The 19596-nt window shown below is 43.1% G+C and overlaps 1 protein-coding gene across 1 annotated transcript; it reads right to left on the bottom strand.

Moving 5' to 3' along the window:
- Positions 1-1557: 1557 nt before the first annotated feature.
- Positions 1558-15450, bottom strand: LOC117013206 (keratin-associated protein 10-4-like). Its single transcript, XM_033090147.1, has 3 exons — positions 15078-15450; positions 10233-10524; positions 1558-2566 (listed from the first exon to the last, which is right to left on the bottom strand). The coding sequence occupies exons 1-3, from the start codon at positions 15448-15450 to the stop codon at positions 1558-1560; spliced, it is 1674 nt and encodes a 557-aa protein (XP_032946038.1).
- Between the last annotated feature and the right edge of the window lie 4146 nt (positions 15451-19596).

The raw sequence follows: 19596 nt of genomic DNA on the forward strand, positions 1-19596 counted from the left end.
CTTTGTCCTTACTTAATTTTTTAAAAAATCATTGAGTTCAGAAGGACATGTGGCCATAAATTTGAGGAATACCACGTACGGTTCATTTGGAGGGCAGAAAATGACTTATTTCCTTGCTGTCTTGATAGACACTCAGAGGAGGCAATTCAGAATTTGATTTACATGAGACTAATGAACAAGTCCCTTTAAATGAGACTTTCATGAGGACATAAGGATGCCAAAAATTATTGGATACAGAAGAATTGTATGAGTGGCCTGGCAGCACCTGAGACAGGAAAGGCTGGCTCCCTGCATTCGTGAGACCTCTAAAATGCAACCGCTGCTGTCGTAACATGGAGCTGCAGGTTGTGGCGTGTGGGACACTGATGTGGATAAAATGTTATCGTCACACATTGTCTATGTATACAAGAGATTATTCCTTCCATTATCAAAGTAGAACATCAATTGCACATCTTACTAGACCTCAGTACTCAGTATCATTGCTACTTGTGTTGACTTGTAAATGTAAGTGCCCTTAAGCAGAAGACCCAGTCGTGGATATGAGTCCGTCCATCAGCTACATGGCATTACACAAGGATATTTTCTCATCTAAAAATGCGGATAATAATTCGTGGAGTTCTGTTGGATACGGCATATGGATGGTATGCAACAGGTGTATGAGTTCCTACATAAGTAATACTGTACAATAAAAGAAAACACAGCCCCATATATTTGATCCCCCTTACCCTCATCTCCCACCCCCCAACCCCCTTACCCTCTGGTAACCACTGAATTACGTTCCCCAGATTAATTTTCAAAACCCCGTGGCCATCTTGTGGTGATGGAAGGAGAACTGACTCTAGATGGTGAACACACCATGTAATTTATAGATGATGTGATACAGAATTGTACACCTGAAATCTATGTAATTTTACTAACAATTGTCACCCCAATAAATTAAAAATAAATAAATAAATAAATAAATAATAAAAAGGGGGTGAGCTTCCAAAAATTTAAAAACATACTATTATATTTTTAATTAAGAGAAATATCTTTATTAAAGCAATTTTCACCAAATGTAAAAAAAAAAGAAAAAGAAAAAGAAAACACAATGTGGAATTAAAATGGTACAGAATTTATTTAAAAGAATATAGGTAAGATCACTGCATCTAGGGAGAGGTGTCAAAGCAATCATGAAAACAAGAAATAGGAAAAAGAACTATGGGTATATGGAAAAGAAAATATGATTGTGAAGATCCTGACCAACTGCAGGAACCTATTAGAGTCATGAAGATGAGGTGCTTAGAGGGATGCCAGAGATCCTGGCCTCAGAGTCAACACCAAGAGCGCAGCTCCACATCGAGGATGCAGGAAACTGACGCAGGACCACATGCACGGGAGGAAGAGCACTGAGGGAAGTCCTCTGCACTCCATCGAGCAGCTTCACAAACTTTAAACAGAAATTTTGGTAACGACATGCTGGTTCTCATCAAAGTCAAGGAAGTCGATTTGTCCACATAGCAAATGATTTAATAGGCAGTATTCAGTTCAGTTGGTGATTCTTCGGCAAAATGACCATCAGCAGGAAGGCTGACAGCAGCTGCTCACACAGCAGGGACGGCAGCAGGTGGTCCTACAGCAGGTGGTCTGGCAGCAGGTAGGGCGGCAGCAGGGCTGGCAGCAGCTGGACCCACAGCAGCTGGGCTGGCAGCAGCTGCTCACACAGCAAGGGCGGCAGCAGGGCTGGCAGCAGCTGCTCACACAGCAGGGACGGCAGCAGGGCTGGCAGCAGCTGCTCACACAGCAGGGACGGCAGCAGGTGGTCTGACAGCAGGTGGGGCGGCAGCAGGGCTGGCAGCAGCTGGACCCACAGCAGCAGGGCTGGCAGCAGCTGCTCACACAGCAGGGACGGCAGCAGGGCTGGCAGCAGCTGCTCACACAGCAGGGACGGCAGCAGGGCTGGCAGCAGCTGGACCCACAGCAGCAGGGCTGGCAGCAGCTGCTCACACAGCAGGGACGGCAGCAGGGCTGGCAGCAGCTGCTCACACAGCAGGGACGGCAGCAGGGCTGGCAGCAGCTGCTCACACAGCAAGGGCGGTAGCAGGGCTGGCAGCAGCTGCTCACACAGCAGGGACGGCAGCAGGTGGTCCTACAGCAAGTGGTCTGGCAGCAGGTAGGGCGGCAGCAGGTCTGGCAGCATCTGGACCCACAGCAGCAGGGCTGGCAGCAGCTGCTCACACAGCAAGGGCGGCAGCAGGGCTGGCAACAGATGGACACACAGCAGCTGGGCTGACAGCAACTGCTCACACAACAAGGGCGGCAGCAGGGCTGGCAGCAGCTGCTCACACAGCAAGGGCGGCAGCAGGTGGTCTTACAGCAGGTGGTCTGACAGCAGGTAGGGCGGCAGCAGGGCTGGCAGCAGCTGGACCCACAGCAGCAGGGCTGACAGCAGCTGCTCACACAGCAGGGACGGCAGCAGGTGGTCTTACAGCAGGTGGTCTGACAGCAGGTAGGTCGGCAGCAGGGCTGGCAGCAGCTGGACCCACAGCAGGTGGGCTGGCAGCAAGGGGAGCAGCACATGGTGTTAGGGTTGGAGGGTGAGTTTCTGTTCAGAGTGAGTTTCTCAGATTCTGATAAGTTCTTCTCTTCTCGAGCTTTTATACATGGGGCCCCAAATGTTGGCACCAATGAGCAGAGTTTTCCTTGTTCTTGTTTACGTTGTTTTCCATAGTCAGTTGGGGAATCGTAAACAGGAAGTTGTTCCTTAAACGTTAGAAATCTTTTGAAAATAAGTGCTTAATGTGTTTCTTAGTTGATAATAACTCTTAGAAACCCCCCCCTTTTTTTTAGATAAAAAGAAATAGTCACATTACAGCACGTTCCTCCTCCAGTCGTAATCGGGTCCTGTGACCGTGTAGTTTCTGCTGGCCTGGGCAGCTCCGAGCCGTTGGTGAATCTCTGCCTAACCTGTTTACTACCGGAGTCATTTAGGTCACTGACTGTACATTACTTTTCCTGCTTTCTTTCTTTTTCTGTTTTTAATGAAGTATTTAGTTTAGGTGAGATGATACCCGAAGTATCTTTGAGTTCTAGCATGTTCAAAACGCTTTTGTGGTTTGACATTCATTTTACACAGTCCTCAGGTTTGTGATTTCCAACCTGGTAAATTGTTATTAATTTCCAACTTGATAGGTTATCTCAAAGTGAAGACATCTATGTCACTATTACCAGGTTAAGAAATAGAATTTAACCTCATCCCCTTCAAGTGTATCACTCACTCATTCCCGAAGGTATGAGTTTAGATTGTTTTTAAACTTTGAATGAAATAGTATAGGATTAGCTACTTTCTCGTTACAGGAAGATTGTGAGACTCATCCATGTTATTATCTGGAGTTCATTCCTTCTCCTTGCTGTATAATCTTCCACTGAATGAATATGACACAATTCCTTTGTTCCCTTTATTGTTGGTACACACGTGGATTGTTTGCAGTTTGGGACTAGTGAAAACAGTGCTGCTGCAAATGTTCTAGTAAGGCCCTCTGAGAAACACATGAACATTTCTGCTGGATAAACGTCTACAAGTGAATTCGCTCATAGTATTGATGAGTCACAGTGTTTATACCGTTCCCTGTAAAGAAAGGTCTTTCTCACTTTTCGTTAGATGTTTCCCTGGGTATTTTATTTTTTTATGCTATTATTTTAGCTACAATTTAACAGTTTAATTTTTTTTATCTTTTTTTAATTATTTATTTTTTATGAGTTTCAGGTGCACAAAACAATGTAATAGTTCGACATTTATCATTTATATCCCTCACACTGTGTCAACCCCCCTCCCCCCATCCACTATCCCGCTGACATCGCACAGCCATTACATTTCCACTGTCTCTATTCCTAATGCTGTTCCGCTTCTTGTAACTATATGCATATGTATGTATATAAACTTGTAGTTGACATTCATTATTGTTCAGCTTCAGCTGCAGGTGTGCAGTGCAGTGATCAGGCATCTACATCTTCCCTGAGGTGGTCTCCCTAACGAGACAAGGGTCCATCAGATACCCTACAAAATCTTTACAACATTATTGATTACATTCCTCAAATTGACTTTCCTAACCCCGTGGCCATCTTGTGGTTACCGACTGTGCTTTCTAATCCCCTTACCTTCCCCCTTATCCCCACTCCCTCCCATCTAGCAACCCTCAGTTTTTCCTGTGTCTGAAACTGTTTCTGATTAGTTCATTCATTTATTCTTCTCTTTAGATTCCACATATAAGTGAGATCATATGGTATTTGTCTTTCTCTGTCTGACTTATTTCACTTAACGTAATGTTCTCTAGGTCCATCCGCATTGTTGCAAATGGTAAGATTTCTTTCTTCTTTATGGCTGTGTATAAATGTACTCCCTTGTATAAATGTACCACAGTTTCTTAATCCAGTCGTCTACCGATGGGCATTTCAGTTGTTTCCATGTCTTGGCTATTGTGTATAGTGCTGCAATAAACATAGGGGTGCATAAATTTTTTTGAATTAGAGTTTTGGATTTCTCCGGATAGATACCTAGGAGTGAAATTGCTGGATCATAAGGTAATTTAATTTTCAGATTTTTGAGATGCCTCCATACTGTTTTCCATAGTGGCTGCACCAATCTGCAATCCCACCAACAGTGCACAAGGGTTCCCTTTTCTCCACATCCGTGCCAGCACTTGTTGTTTGTTGATTTATTGATGATAGCTATTTTGACTGGGGTGAGGTGGTATCTCATTGTGGTTTTTATTTGCATTTCTCTGATGGTTAGTGAGGTTGAACATTTTTTCATGTCTGTTTGCCATCTGTATGTCCTTTTTAGAAAAATGTCTCTTCATGTCCTCTGCCCATTTTTTAATTGGGTTGTTTGCTTTTTTGGAGTCGAGTTGAGTGAGGTTTTTATAAATTTGGGATATTAACCCTTTATCGGATATATCATTGGCAAATACCTTTTCCCATTCAGTAGGATCCCTTGTTGTTTTATTGATGGTTTCCTTTGCTGTGAAAAAACTTTTTAGTTTCATGTAATCCCACATGTTTATTTTTTCTCTTACTTCCCTGATATTCCCGAGGGGATATATCAGTAAAAATCTTTCTCCGGGTAATGTCTGTAAAGTTTCTTCCTATATTTTCTTCTAGGAATTTTATGGTTTCAGATCTTACATTTAAATCTTTAAGCCATTTTGAATTTATTTTTGTACATGGTGTAAGGAGGTGGTCCAGCTTCATTTTTTTGCATGTGTCTGTCCAGGTTTCCCAGCACCATTTATTGAATAGACTGTCTTTACCCCACCGTAAATTCTTGCTTCCATTGTCGTAGATTAAATGACCATATAGGCATGGATTTATTTCTGGGCTGTCTTTTCTGTTCCATTGATCTATGTGTCTGTTTTTATGCCAGTACCATGCTGTTTTGATTACTGTAGCCTTGTAGTATAATTTGATGTCAGGTATCGTTATACCTCCCACTTTGTTCTTGTTTCTCAAGATTGCCGAGGCTATCCGGGGTCTTTTATGGTTCCATGTAAATTTTAGGATTATATGTTCTATTTCTGTGAAAAACGTCCTTGGTAATTTGATAGGAATTGCATTGAATATGTATATTGTCTTAAGCAGTATGGACATTTTAACTATATTAATTCTTCCTATCCATGAACAGTTTAATTTTTAATGGTTTCTTACATATAAAAAAGTAATTCATAGTTGTATGTTGGTCTTGTAATCAAACTCTCTTGTTAATTCTAATAGCTCACCAATAGATTTTTTTGGAAATTTTACGTGCACGGTCGTATCATCAGCAGATGACAGGGTTGCTTTTCCAAAGCTGTACTAAAAAAGACATAAACAGAAGCAGAACCAATTTACGCGAGGCACTTTAAAGAGAAGGAATGATAACAGACTAGAATGTTCACTAGCCTGGTTGAGAACTTGTAGAAATGAGTGTTTCTTAAATGGGCGTGTGGTAGTCAACCATGGAAGTTCAGGGCCACGAAAGCCACACAGACCAGGGTGGGCCGAACAACTAGCACTGCACAGGGGAGTGTCACATTACATCTGAGTCTTTGCTCAGAAAACAACCTTCCGTTATTATTTAACTTCCCTTTTCGGCATTCATGCACACAGAAACAACTGCTCAAATAGACTATAAAAACTACAGTTATTACAGTTATACTTGTGACTAACAAACTGGCATATGAGTTTATGGGGATGGATAAAGTTGTTATGCCCTAGAGGAGGGCTCATCCTTTGTATGTAAATGAGATCAGATATCTGAGTCTGCAAGAATGAAATCCAGACCCTCATAGACGTATCAAAATTATAAGAATCAACTTGAAAGGATTTTGAGTGAGAGCTCCTTGTTTTCCTAGGTGAATAGATAATGTAATTTGGTGGTACCCCATATTATTTGTTTTACTGTTATACCTTTGAATGCTTGTGGACTTCAGAGAATGACAGCAATGTCATCAATCAATCAGTTGTAGTGTTTGAATGAGACAGAGAATTTAGGAACCTCCTAGAGACTCAATAATGGGAGGATTCTGATTGAATTCACTCACAGAGGCTGTAAATCATCGATACAATATCCGGATACCTGCCAACTGGTTGTTTGATTGATGTCTCGATACATCCAGTGATGTGACTTCCTACGCGCATGGCAGCCCACACCATTAGCAAACATCTGTAAACAGGATTTCCTATGTGAGCATCAACCTCCTCTGGGCTCCTGCATCTTTTGCTCATTGGGGTCTCATGTGGTCAGACAGTCAGAATGGCAGTGCCGAGCATGTCCCCTTGTTGATAGACACCTGTCTCCTGATACTCGGTGCTGCAAAATCATATTCACTATCATCTCTGGCGTGTATTTCCCCACCTCATGGAATGCACTTCTAACTCTGCACGGCATTTCCCTGGTGGCTGCATGAATTTTATGATTCTTGTTTTTCCCCAAGGCCGCTCACACTGACCTTGCCAATTAGATCTTTATTGTTAGATGAAGTTCAGAGTAGTTCCTCTAAATATTCTAGATTTACTAGATTCAAGTTTAGTGGAATATAATATCCTTGAAATGTATGGACCTTTGTTATCATCCTTCCTTACTTGTGTCTGTGCCAATTTCGATTTTGTAAGATGCTGCTGATATGCATCATCCATTTCCCATAATAAGTTCCCAGAAAGATTGTTCATCTATTTATCTCTGATTTTATCTACAACCAAAAGTTCTCTATTGTGGAAGTAGAGGACAATAGATTTTCGTTATGGGATTTAAAACATATGGAAGAGTGCTCAAATTCCTGTTCTGCCACACACTAGCTCTATATTTAGGGGAAAATATAGTGCGTACTTATGCCAAGTCATGAGTTGTTTCTCACATATACCGTGTCATTGTCCCTTACAAATATTTCCTTGTTTTTCCACTACCATCTTACATATTATGTCCACCCATGGATTAATCTGGAAGTGTTTTTTTTTCTCTATTTCCCCCTTTTTTACTGGGTTGGCCAATCTTCAGTCAGATATCTTCTTGGAAAAACCACAAGTCTTATATTTTCAAGGGATAACACAGAAACAAATCTATTCACCATACTTCTTTTTAGTAGATCATAGTTTCTTTTTCTTTTTTCTTTTTCCTCGATAATCCAAGGTATTCTCTTTTGTTTATATTGTGTACCTGACATAACACAAACTAACCTCACTTTACAAATTACAAACATCCAAACTAGGTATTAATGAGAAGCCATATCACATCCAGGGAGAAGAGCACAGTTTAGCACTGACTCAGTGACTAAAGAACACGTGGGTGATGATACTAAGCACAATTTCATTTGCTTTCTGCAAACACTGAATTTATTGTGATACATTAACTTGCAATACCTTAAATTTTATCAATTGATAGCCCCCAACGGGAGCTATTAGGCCTGATGGAGAAATTTTACTACAACAGATCAATTTCTGGTCTGCAAAAGCAGTGAAAAAGGGAAATATTCCCAATGAAAAGAACTGTAAGAAGTACAATAGATATATATTTGGAGAAAAAGTTGCCTAAAGAAATGATGTCTGTTAGATTTTGCACATGACTAAAGGCCTGAGACATTGATCTCAGCCCTGCAAAGGGCAAGGTTGGAAGATGAAGAGATTTGAAGAATCACGGAGATGGAGATGGTGTGTGGGCAGAAAGTGCTTCCTCTTTGTGCCCCACATCATGCCCCCCAGAGAGTCTCCACCCCGTAGGGGGCACTGGCAGCCAGGAGTTCGGGATAACTCGTCCCGTCTCCCTCCTCAGGTGCCGCCGTGCCTGCACAGAGAGCGTGAGCAGAGTGGCCCGGGTGGCAGGGAACAGGCTGCGTGTGCACCCACAGCACTGGCTCCCCCCCACGGTGGCCTCTGCTGCGTGTGTTCTTGTCAGAATCCGAGAACGGGGTTGAGCCCTAATCGGTAATATCACTCGTGACAATCTACCACCCCATGCGGCGCCAAGTGTCCTACAAGGGGCCACTTCCACGTGGAAGACCGCAGTTCTCCTTACGAGGGCGGCTCGTTTGGCGAACGGCAGAGGCTTCCCCGTCTGCAGTACTGCCCACAGCTCACAGTGGTATTGCCACAGGATCCTGGAGAGCATCACTGCGGACCAAGGGACCCATCTGTGATGAGCCAGGTCAGCCAGAGGCACATGACCGTGGATCTACTTGTCCTACCTACATCACACGACAGAGAAATTGGTGGCCACATAAAACAATTGGAATGGTGTGTTAGAGGTGCAGCAAAGACACCAACATAGAGCTGACAATACTGACTCATATGTGCTCTTCTGCATGTGGACTACACCTTAATCCACCGGCCATTATATATGGTGGACTTACATGTAGGACCTCATCTAGCCACATGGGTTCAGAAAGGGATGTGTAGAAGTAGGAGGGACTCTCACGTTAACCCCCTGTGACATACGTGGGAGTCTGGGCTTCCCGTCCCGCCGTGTCTGTAGGTCTCCTGGATTGAAGCTTCTACTCCTATGAAAGGCACATTTTTGTCAGGAGACAATCTATTTTACAACTATCATGGGGTCAGTTAGGACTCCTCATCTCAGTAGACGAGCAGGCAGAGAACACAGTTACTATTTGGTGAGGGGTGATTATCATGACGAGGTAGAGAGCAGGGAGAAGGACCTCTGGATTGTAGGAAGTCACTGGAGTGTCCCATGGTGTGTCCATGCCCAGTGACAGCCTGAACTGAGAGTGACAGCACCACCTCTCACCAAGAGCCTCGTTACCCGAAGCTCAGGCCTCTACTTCTTTGGGATGGAAATGTCAGTGCCTGGAACAGGAACAGAAGACCACGTCCTGGGTCTGAGTCTGTTCGTTGTTCGCTGTGTGACATTGCACAGGAAATGGTTTTCTTTCTGGAAAATGGAGATAGTAATTGTGGGGGCTATTATGCTGCTCAGCATGGATGATGCGTATAGTGAGTAATATGTATTTAAATCCCTATATCGGGAATGCTGCACAATAAATCAAACACAATCTGGATGAATTATGGTATAGAATTTATTAAGAAACACATAGGTAAGACTCCTGCAACTATGAAGACAATTCAAAGTGATCCTAAAAGAAGAAAGCCGGATACAAGAACTATGAGGACATTAATAAAGAAGTATGGTTATGAAGATTATTGATCAGTTACAGAAACCTATGAAAAAGTTATGAAGATTTATTTTTCTAAGTTACTTAGAGGAATCCAGTGATCCTGGCCTCAGAGTCAAAGCCAGACCGTAACTCCGTACTGAGGATGCACGAAGCTAGCACATAATCCACGTACACAGGAGGAAAAGAAGTGGGGAGTCCTCTGCACTCCAGCAAGCTGATTCACAACTTTTAAATAGGCCGAGGAGTCACAGAAACCTTCTTACCCCAAAATAAGACCTAGCCAGACCATCAGCGTAATGCATCTCTTGGAGCTAAAATTATTATAAGACCCAGCATAACATAATATAATATGATATAATATAATATAATATATAACATAACATAACACAATATACTGGGTCTTATATTAATTTTTGCTCCAAAAGACGCATTAGAGCTGATGGTCTGGCTAAATCTTATTTTCGAGAAAACACGGAATTATGGTCCAGCATGCTGGTTGTCAGCAAAGCCTAGAAGGTTAGTTTGTTTCCATAATGGCCAGTCAGTTAGCAGGAGATGTTTGTGCAGACGGTGGAGCTCTGGCGAGGAGATCAGCAGCAGCAAGGCTGGCAGCAGCTGGACCCGCAATAGCGAATGCACCCAGGCACGCAGCAGCACGTGGGGTGGTAGCAGGTTCTCTGGACGTACACGGGACAACTGCAAACTGGCTGGCAGCAGGGCTGGCAGCAGCAACTGGGGCGGCAGCAGGGCTGGCAGCAGCTGGATCCACAGCAGCTGGGCTGGCAGCAGCTGCTCACACAGCAGGGACGGCAGCAGGGACGGCAGCAGGTGGTCCTACAGCAGGTGGTCTGGCAGCAGGTGGGGCGGCAGCAGGGCTGGCAGCAGCCTGACCCAAAACAGCTGGACCCACAGCAGGTGGGCTGGCAGCAAGGGGAGCAGCACATGGTGTCAGGGGTGGAGGGTGAGTTTCTGTTCAGAGGTGAGTTTCTCAGATTCTGATGTCTCCTTCTGTTGTGGGGCTTTTATACCCTGGACCCCAATGTTGGGACCAATAAGCAGGACTTTCCTTGTTGTTTATGTTGTTTTTGTGTCACAGGGAAATTATCACGGAGGAAGTTGTTCCCTTTGTGTTTTGAGGCTTCTGTAAATTTCTGTTTGATCTTTTTCTTAATTGGGAATACTACTTAAGGACCGTTTCCAGAAATGAGACAGTGAGGAATCATCCCCAGCAACATTTCTGGTCATGTGACGTCATCAGGTCATGTGATAGTTCCCGCTGGTTTGAGGAAGGTCAGGAGAGTTGTCCTTGCTCAGCTTTGCTCCTTTGGCCGTGTTTAGATTGGGAAGTGCCCTGAGAGGTCAGCACCTGACGGGTCTGTGGGGATGAAGCCCTGCGTGAGTCCAAGTCTGATACCTCCGAAAGTCTGGTTCAAGGCTCCAGCATGTGTCTCTCTGTGGCAATCTGCTCAAAATGTGTTTCCCAGGTCTATCAAAGACCTTGGGTAGAGGACAGTTGGCAAATCGGCACCAAAACAGGAGGATGGAGGCAGAAGCCATACACTGGGTTTCAGAGCATCAGTACGTTAGTGTTCCGTCTCTAGTTCTAGGTGGGTCAGTATCTCAGGGGAGACATCCCAACTTGCACATAACTTGGTTTTATAAATTATGGCAAACAGATGTGATGAGATGATAGCCAAGGTATATTTGAATTTGTGAATCTATATGAGTATATTTCAACAAATGTGGAAAATTGTCAACCATAAATTTTTAAATGTTTATTCTTCCTAAGTCTCTCTCTTTTCTAGCTACATATGTAGGAGTGAAATTGCTATGTCATAGGGAAAGCATATAGTCAATAGTGGTAGAAAGAAAAAACAGTGTTTCAGTATTCCACTTCCAGCAGTGTCACCTGCTCTTTATGATATTATGAGCCTTCTGAATTCTACTGGTATATATCTTTGCTTGTTTTTTTTTTAATTGAGGTGTAATTGGCATATAAAGTTATATTAGTTTCAGTTGTAGAACATGATTTGATATTTGTATATATTGTAAAATGATCACCATAGTAAGTCTAGTTAACATCTTTCATTACCCATAATTACAAATTTTTTTCTAGTGATGAGAACTTTTAAGATCTACTGTGTTAGCAACTTTCACTATGCAATACAGTATTATTAATTATAGTCCCCTTTTGTACATTACATTCGCATGACTAATCTATTGCTTAACTGGAAGTTTGTATCTTTTGGCCCCCTTTACCCATTTTGCTCACCCCCCCACACTCCACCACTGGCCACTACCAATGTATTCTCTGTATTGATAAAATCAGTGTTTCTGTTACATTCCACAGATAAGTGAGGTCATATAATATTTGTCTTTCCCTGTCTGACTTATTTCACTAAGCATAATGCCCTGTAGGCCCCTGTTGCAGTAGATGAAAAGATGTTTGTTTTGGGGTTTTCATGGCTGAATAATATTCCTGTGTGTGTGTTTGTGTGTGTGTGTGTGTGTGTGTGTGTTTGTGTGTGTGTGTACAGAGACACTTGGGTACAGGGTGGTTGCTGCATATATATCCATTGATGTATGCATGGACAAAGAAAAAGGATCTTGTGGTTCCATACAAATTTTAAGATTTTTTTTCTATTTCAATTTTTGCACAGCATTTCCCTATTGGCTGCATGAATTTTATGAGGCTCATTTCTCTTCAGGACCCTGTCACTGACCTTGGAAACTGTACCTTTATTTTTAAGATGAAGTTCAGATGAAGTTCAAAATATTGTAGATGTTACCAGATTCTGGTTTAATGGAATGAAATATCCTTGAAATATGCGGCCATATTTTATCATTGTTATTATTTGTGTCTGTGCCGATTTGTAAGATGCTTCTAGTTTGCATTGTCCATTAACTGTACTAGGTTTCAACAAAGACTGTGCAGCTATTTTTCTCATTTTATGTTCAACCCATAAGTTTTCTGTTGTGAAAGTAGAAGACAATATACTTTTGCTATGAGAGTTAAAATCTTACGGAATTGTACTCAAATTCCTGTTGCACCACTCATCAGCTGTGTCTGTGGGAAAATGTAGACTATACTTACCAATTATGAATTTATTTCTCACATACACTGTGTTGTCATCACTTACAATTAATTATTTATCTGCTGTCATCTTATGTATTATGTCCACTTAGGATTCATCTGGAAGTGTTTTCTTTCTCTTTTTTTCCCTCTTCTACTGGTCTACAGCCAGTCTACAGTCAGATACCTTGTTAAGAGACCACATTTCTTATTTTTTCAAGGATGTCCCAGAAACAATATATTCATCACTCTTGTTAATTAATAGAGAATAGTTTCTTTTCCTTTTCTTCTCCTTAATAATTCAAATAGTATCTCTTTCATTTATCTTCATATCCCTGACTTAACAAACTAACCTCAATGTACAAATTGTAAACATCAAAACCAAGGTATGCATGAGAGTCATAGCACTTCTAGAATCACGGAGATGGAGATGGTGTGTGGGCAGAAAGTGCTTCCTCTTTGTGCCCCACATCATGCCCCCCAGAGAGTCTCCACCCCGTAGGGGGCACTGGCAGCCAGGATTTCGGGATAACTCGTCCCGTCTCCCTCCTCAGGTGCCGCCGTGCCTGCACAGAGAGCGTGAGCAGAGTGGCCCGGGTAGCAGGGAACAGGCTGCGTGTGCACCCACAGCACTGGCTCCCCCCACGGCGGCCTCTGCTGCGTGTGCTCTTGTCAGAATCCGAGAACGGGGTTGAGCCCTAATCGGTAATATCACTCGTGACAATCTACCACCCCACGCGGAGCCAAGTGTCCTACAAGGGGCCACTTCCACGTGGAAGACCGCAGTTCTCCTTACGAGGGCTGCTCGTTTGGCAAACGGCAGAGGCTTCCCCGTCTGCAGTACTGCCCACAGCTCACAGTGATATTGCCACAGGATCCTGGAGAGCATCACTGCGGACCAAGGGACCCATCTGTGATGAGCCAGGTCAGCCAGAGGCACCTGACCGTGGATCTACTTGTCCTACCTACATCACACGGCAGAGAAATTGGTGGCCACATAAAACAATTGGACTGGTGTGTTAGAGGTGCAGCAAAGACACCAACATAGAGGTGACAACCAGTGTAACTGATATGTTGTCTTCTGCATGTGGTCTACCCCTGAATCCAATGGCAATTATATGGTTGAAAACGAAGGTTCAGAAACGTATGTGTAGAAGTAGGAGTTTCTCTCACGTTAACCCCCTGTGACATACGTGGGAGTCTGGGCTTCCCATCCCGCCGTGTCTGTAGGTCTCCTGGATTGAAGCTTCTACTCCTATGAAAGGCACATTTTTGTCAGGAGACAATCTATTTTATAACTATCATGTGGTCAGTTAGGACTCCTCATCTCAGTAGACGAGCAGGCAGAGAACACAGTTACTATTTGGTGAGGGGTGATTATCATGACGAGGTAGAGAGCAGGGAGAAGGACCTCTGGATTGTAGGAAGTCACTGGAGTGTCCCATGGTGTGTCCATGCCCAGTGACAGCCTGAACTGAGAGTGACAGCACCACATCTCCTCAAGGGCCTCGTTACCCGAAGCTCAGGCCTCTACTTCTTTGGGATGGAAATGTCAGTGCCTGGAACAGGAACAGAAGACCACGTCCTGGGTCTGAGTCTGTTCGTTGTTCGCTGTGTGACATTGCACAGGAAATGGTTTTCTTTCTGGAGAATGGAGATAGTAATTGTGGGGGCTATTATGCTGCTCAGCATGGATGATGCGTATAGTGAGTAATATGTATTTAAATCCCTATATCGGGAATGCTGCACAATAAATCAAACACAATCTGGATGAATTATGGTATAGAATTTATTAAGAAACACATAGGTAAGACTCCTGCAACTATGAAGACAATTCAAAGTGATCCTAAAAGAAGAAAGCCTGATACAAGGATCATGAGTACATTGATAAAGAAAATATGATTATGAAGATTATTGATCAGTTAGGCACCTCTCAAAAAGTTGTGAGAATCGTGTTCCCAAGTGACTTAGAGGAAGCCAGTGACCCTGGCCTCAGAGTCAAAGCCAGACCGTAACTCCGTACTGAGGATGCACGAAGCTGGCACATAATCCATGTACACAGGAGGAAGAGAGTGGGGAGTCCCCTGCACTCCAGCAAGCTGATTCAGAAGCTTTCATCAGGCAGATGAGTCACAGAAATCGTGGTGGAGGAAGCTGGTTTTCAACAAAGTCTAGGAAGTGAATTTGTTTCCAAAATGGCAAGTCAGTTTACAGAAGGACTTGTGTGCAAGTGGTTGTTCTTTGGTGAGGTTATCAGCAGGAACAGGGCTGGCAGCAGCTGCTCACACAACAGGGACGGCAGCTGGGCTGGCAGCAGCTGCTCACACAGCAGGGACGGCAGCAGGGCTGGCAGCAGCTGCTCACACAGCAGGGACGGCAGCAGGTTGTCCTACAACAGGTGGTCTGGCAGCAGGTAGGGCGGCAGCAGGGCTGGCAGCAGCTGGACCCACAGCAGCTGGGCTGGCAGCAGCTGCTCACACAGCAGGGACGGCAGCAGGTGGTCCTACAGCAGGTGGTCTGGCAGCAGGTAGGGCGGCAGCAGGGCTGGCAGCAGCTGGAGCCACAGCAGCTGGGCTGACAGCAGCTGCTCACACAGCAGGGACGGCAGCAGGGACGGCAGCAGGTGGTCCTACAGCAGGTGGTCTGGCAGCAGATTGGGCGGCAGCAGGGCTGGCAGCAGCCTGACCCACAACAGCTGGACCCACAGCAGGTGGGCTGGCAGCAAGGGGAGCAGCACATGGTGTCAGGGGTGGAGGGTGTGTTTCTGTTCAGAGGTGAGTTTCTCAAATTCTGATGTCTCCTTCTCCTCTGGGGCTTTTATACCCTGTACCCCAATATTGGTTCGATAAGCAGGACTTTTCTTGTTGTTTATGTTGTTTTTGTGTCACTGGGAAATTTTGAAGGAGGAAGTTGTTCCCTTTGTGTTTTGAGGCTTCTGTAAATTTCTGTTTGATCTTTTTCTTAATTGGGAATACTACTTAAGGACCGTTTCCAGAAATGAGACAGTGAAGAATCATCCCCAGCAACATTTCTGGTCATGTGACATCATCTGGTCATGTGATAGTTCCCACTGGTTTGAGGAAAGTCAGGAGAGTTGTCCTTGCTCAGCTTTGCTCCTTTGGCCATGTTTAGATTGGGAAGTGCCCTGAGAGGTCAGCACCTGACGGGTCTGTGGGGATGAAGCCCTGCGTGAGTCCAAGTCTGATACCTCCGAAAGTCTGGTTCAAGGCTCTAGCATGTATCTCTCTGTGGCAATCTGCTCAAAATGTGTTTCCCAGGTCTATCTGAGACCTTGGGTAGAGGACAGTTGGCAAATCAGCACCAAAACAGGAGGATGGAGGTAGAAACTGTACACTGGGTTTCAGAGCATCAGTCCGTTAATGTTCCGTCTCTAGTTCTAGGTGGGTCAGTATCTCAGGTGAGACATCCCAACTTGCACATAACTTGGTTTTATAAATTGATGCAAACAGGTGAGATAAGATGACAGCCAAGGTATATTTGATTGTGTAAATTTATATATTTCAACAATTGTGGAAAATTGTCATCCATAATCTCCTATAAACTTTTCTGCTTTCTCTCGGTTTTCTAGTTAATATGTAGGAGTGAAGTTGCCATGTTATAGGGAAAGCATATAGTCAACAGTAGTAGAAAGAATAGAATAGTTTTCTAACATTTCACTATCAACAGTGTCACCTGCTCTCCCTGATGTTGTGAATTTTCTGAATCTACTGGTGTATATATATATATATATATATATATATACACACACACACACACACACACACACACACATATACATATATATATATGTATATATGAGTAGTTTTTTTATGGAGGTACAATTGCCATACATATAACATTGTATTAGTTTCAGCTGTAGAATATAATGATTCAATATTTATATCTATTACAAAATAATCACTACAAAAGTAAGTCTAGTTAACGTCTGTCACCATCCATAGATACAAACTTTTTCTTGCAATGAGGACTTTTAAGATCTACTCTCTTAGCAATTTTCAATACATCACATTATTAGTAATGATAGTCTCCAATACATTATTAGTAACTATTGTCTCCATGCTGTACATTACATGCCCATGACTAATTTATTTCATACCTGGGGGTTTGTATCTTTCACCCACTTTACCTGTTTCTCCTACCCCCAGCCACCCACTGCAGGCTACCAACAACATGTCTTTGTATCTATGAGGTCACTTTTTCTTTTTTACATTCTACATATAAGTGAGATCATACGGTATTTGTCTTTCTCTGTCTGAGTTATTTCACTTAGCGTAAAGCCCTCAAAGTCCATCCATGTTGATACAAATAGGAAGATTTCCTTCTTTTAATGGTAGAATAATATTTTATTGTATATATGTTATATGCCACATTGTTTTTCATCCATTCTTACATCAGTGGATACTTACGTTGTTTCCATATCTTGTCTATTATAAATAATGCAGCAGTGAACATGTTGGTGTATATATCATTTTGTGTTAGTGATTTATTTTTCTTCAGATAATTACTCAGAAGTGGAATTTCTGGATCATAAAGTAGTTCTATTTTTAATATTTTTAAATAAATTTTTTATTTTTCAATTTGACATACAATATTACATTAGTTTCTGGTTTACAACGCAGTGATTAGACATCTACATAACTCACAAAGCAGCCACCCCAATAAAGTCCAGTACCCATCTGATACGCTACATAGTTATTACAATATTATTGACTATATTCCCTATGCTGTACTTTACATCCCTGTGATTATTTTTATAACTGGCAATTTATACATATTCCCCGTTTTCACCTGTCTCCCCATCCCCCATCCCATCTGGCAACTTTCAAAATGTTCTCTATCTATGAGTTTGTTTCTGTTTAGTTTATTCATTTACTTTGTTCCTTAGATTCCACATAAGTGCAGTCATATGGTATTTGTGTTTGTCTGGCTTATTTCACTTAGTACAATTCCCTCTAGTTTCATCCATGTTGTTGCAGATAGCAGGATTTCTGAGGAACCTCCATTCTGTTTTCCAGACTTGCTACAGCCATCTACATTCCCACCAACAGTGCACAAGGGTTCTTTTTTCTCCACATCATCATCAACATTTGTTATCTTTTGTCTTTTTGTTTATTATCATTGTGACAGGTGTGAGGTGCTAGCTCACTGTGGTTTGGTTTGCATTTCCCTGATGCTTAGTGTTCTCTGGCACCTTTCCATATACCTGTTGGTCATCTATGTCTTCTTCGGCAAAATGACTGTTCAGATCCTCTGCTCATTGTTTAATCAGATTGTTTGGGTTTTTGCTATGGAGTTGTATGAGTTCTTTATATAAATATTTTGGATATGAAACCCTTATCAAATATATGATTAGCAAATATTTTCTGCCATTCAAGAGGGTGACTTTTATTTTGTTGATGCTTTCCTTTGCTGTGTAGAAGCTTTTTAGTTTGATATAGTTCCACTCGTTTATTTTGTTGCCTTTGCATTGGTGTCAACTCTAAAAAATCATTGCCAAGACCAATGTCAGTGAGCTGAGTGTCTATGTGTTCTTCTAGGAGTTTTATGGTGTCAGATCTTACATTCAAGTATTTAATCCATTGGTCACCCAGAAAGTCAAATGACTGATGCTTTCTCAGTCTCACTTCTGCCTCTACCCCCCAGCGTCGGTTCTGCTGTGCTAAATATGGAAGAGATTGTGCTAAACATCCTCTACCCAGGTGCCCGTGATAGAATTGGGCCACACAGGTGGGGTAGGTTCCTCCAGAGAGATCCCTGTAGTAGCCGAGAGTCAGTGAGGCTTTTGTGGGGAAACAGACTTGGACTCGGCATGGATTCAGCTGTCACCATGAACACATCAGCACCATGCCCGTCACCACGGGGATACTTCCCATCTAAGTCAGCTGGAGAAATAAAACTCGGGAGGACACGTGCACTGACCCTCATGAGGCATCAGGGACCATCTCATACGACCAGAGTGTGAACAAAGGAGAACATTGCTGATGACGTGAGCACCTTTCTTTTATCTGAAAACGTTTCTATGAATTATTCTCAATTACAAATCACATTAAACACTTATTTTCTAAAGCCGCGTAACATTTAGGGAACAACTTCCCTTTTACAACTCCCCCAGGGACTATAGAAAAGTATAAAAAACAACAAGAAAAGTCTGGCTCACTGGTCCAAGAATGACCTGATAGGATGTCATAGTCTACACCTGGCACTGTTCAGGTCCTCATATTTCTCTAGGTAAGCTGACTCCAACTGATTGGTCCTATTTCTGGAGGAACTAACAAGAGGAGGTGGGTAGCACCTCTACTGGCCTAGGTGATTGCCTGGTGAAGGAACTGAGATCTCATCCCTGAGAGTTCTGAGACCTTGCTCACCATGTCCTCATCGGGCTACAGCTGTTGCACAGCTGCTGCATTTGCAGTTAACTGGAAATAGGTTTACCAAGGAGGCCCCCACAAGTTCACCTACATGCTAAACACATTCGCCCTGTCCCCATCACTCCTTTCTTTGCCTACTGATCGCCTGGCACTAGAAGCTCAAAATGATAAGGTGACAGCCGTAGCTTTAGTTCTAATCAGACACTTACCATGTCCTCTTGAAGGTAAGTTTCCCCTCTTAGAACTGGAACCTCTAGATGCACAGAGCCTACAATTATGAAGGAGGGAGGCATAAATTCCCTCAAATGGATCACTGGGCGTGAAGGTGAATGGGGCAATTCCTCCTTCAACCCTAGGTTTCTGGATTAATGTAGTTTAAGGAGGGACCATGGTGGCATTTTAGGGATCCAACTGTCAGTGTCAACGCAGATCCAGTAATAGACAACATCCAAATATAGGGGTATTCCAGTTTCACCCAAGGAAATGGCTGCAGATT

This window comes from Rhinolophus ferrumequinum, chromosome 21, assembly GCF_004115265.2.
Source record: "Rhinolophus ferrumequinum isolate MPI-CBG mRhiFer1 chromosome 21, mRhiFer1_v1.p, whole genome shotgun sequence".
Lineage (NCBI taxonomy): Eukaryota > Metazoa > Chordata > Mammalia > Chiroptera > Rhinolophidae > Rhinolophus > Rhinolophus ferrumequinum.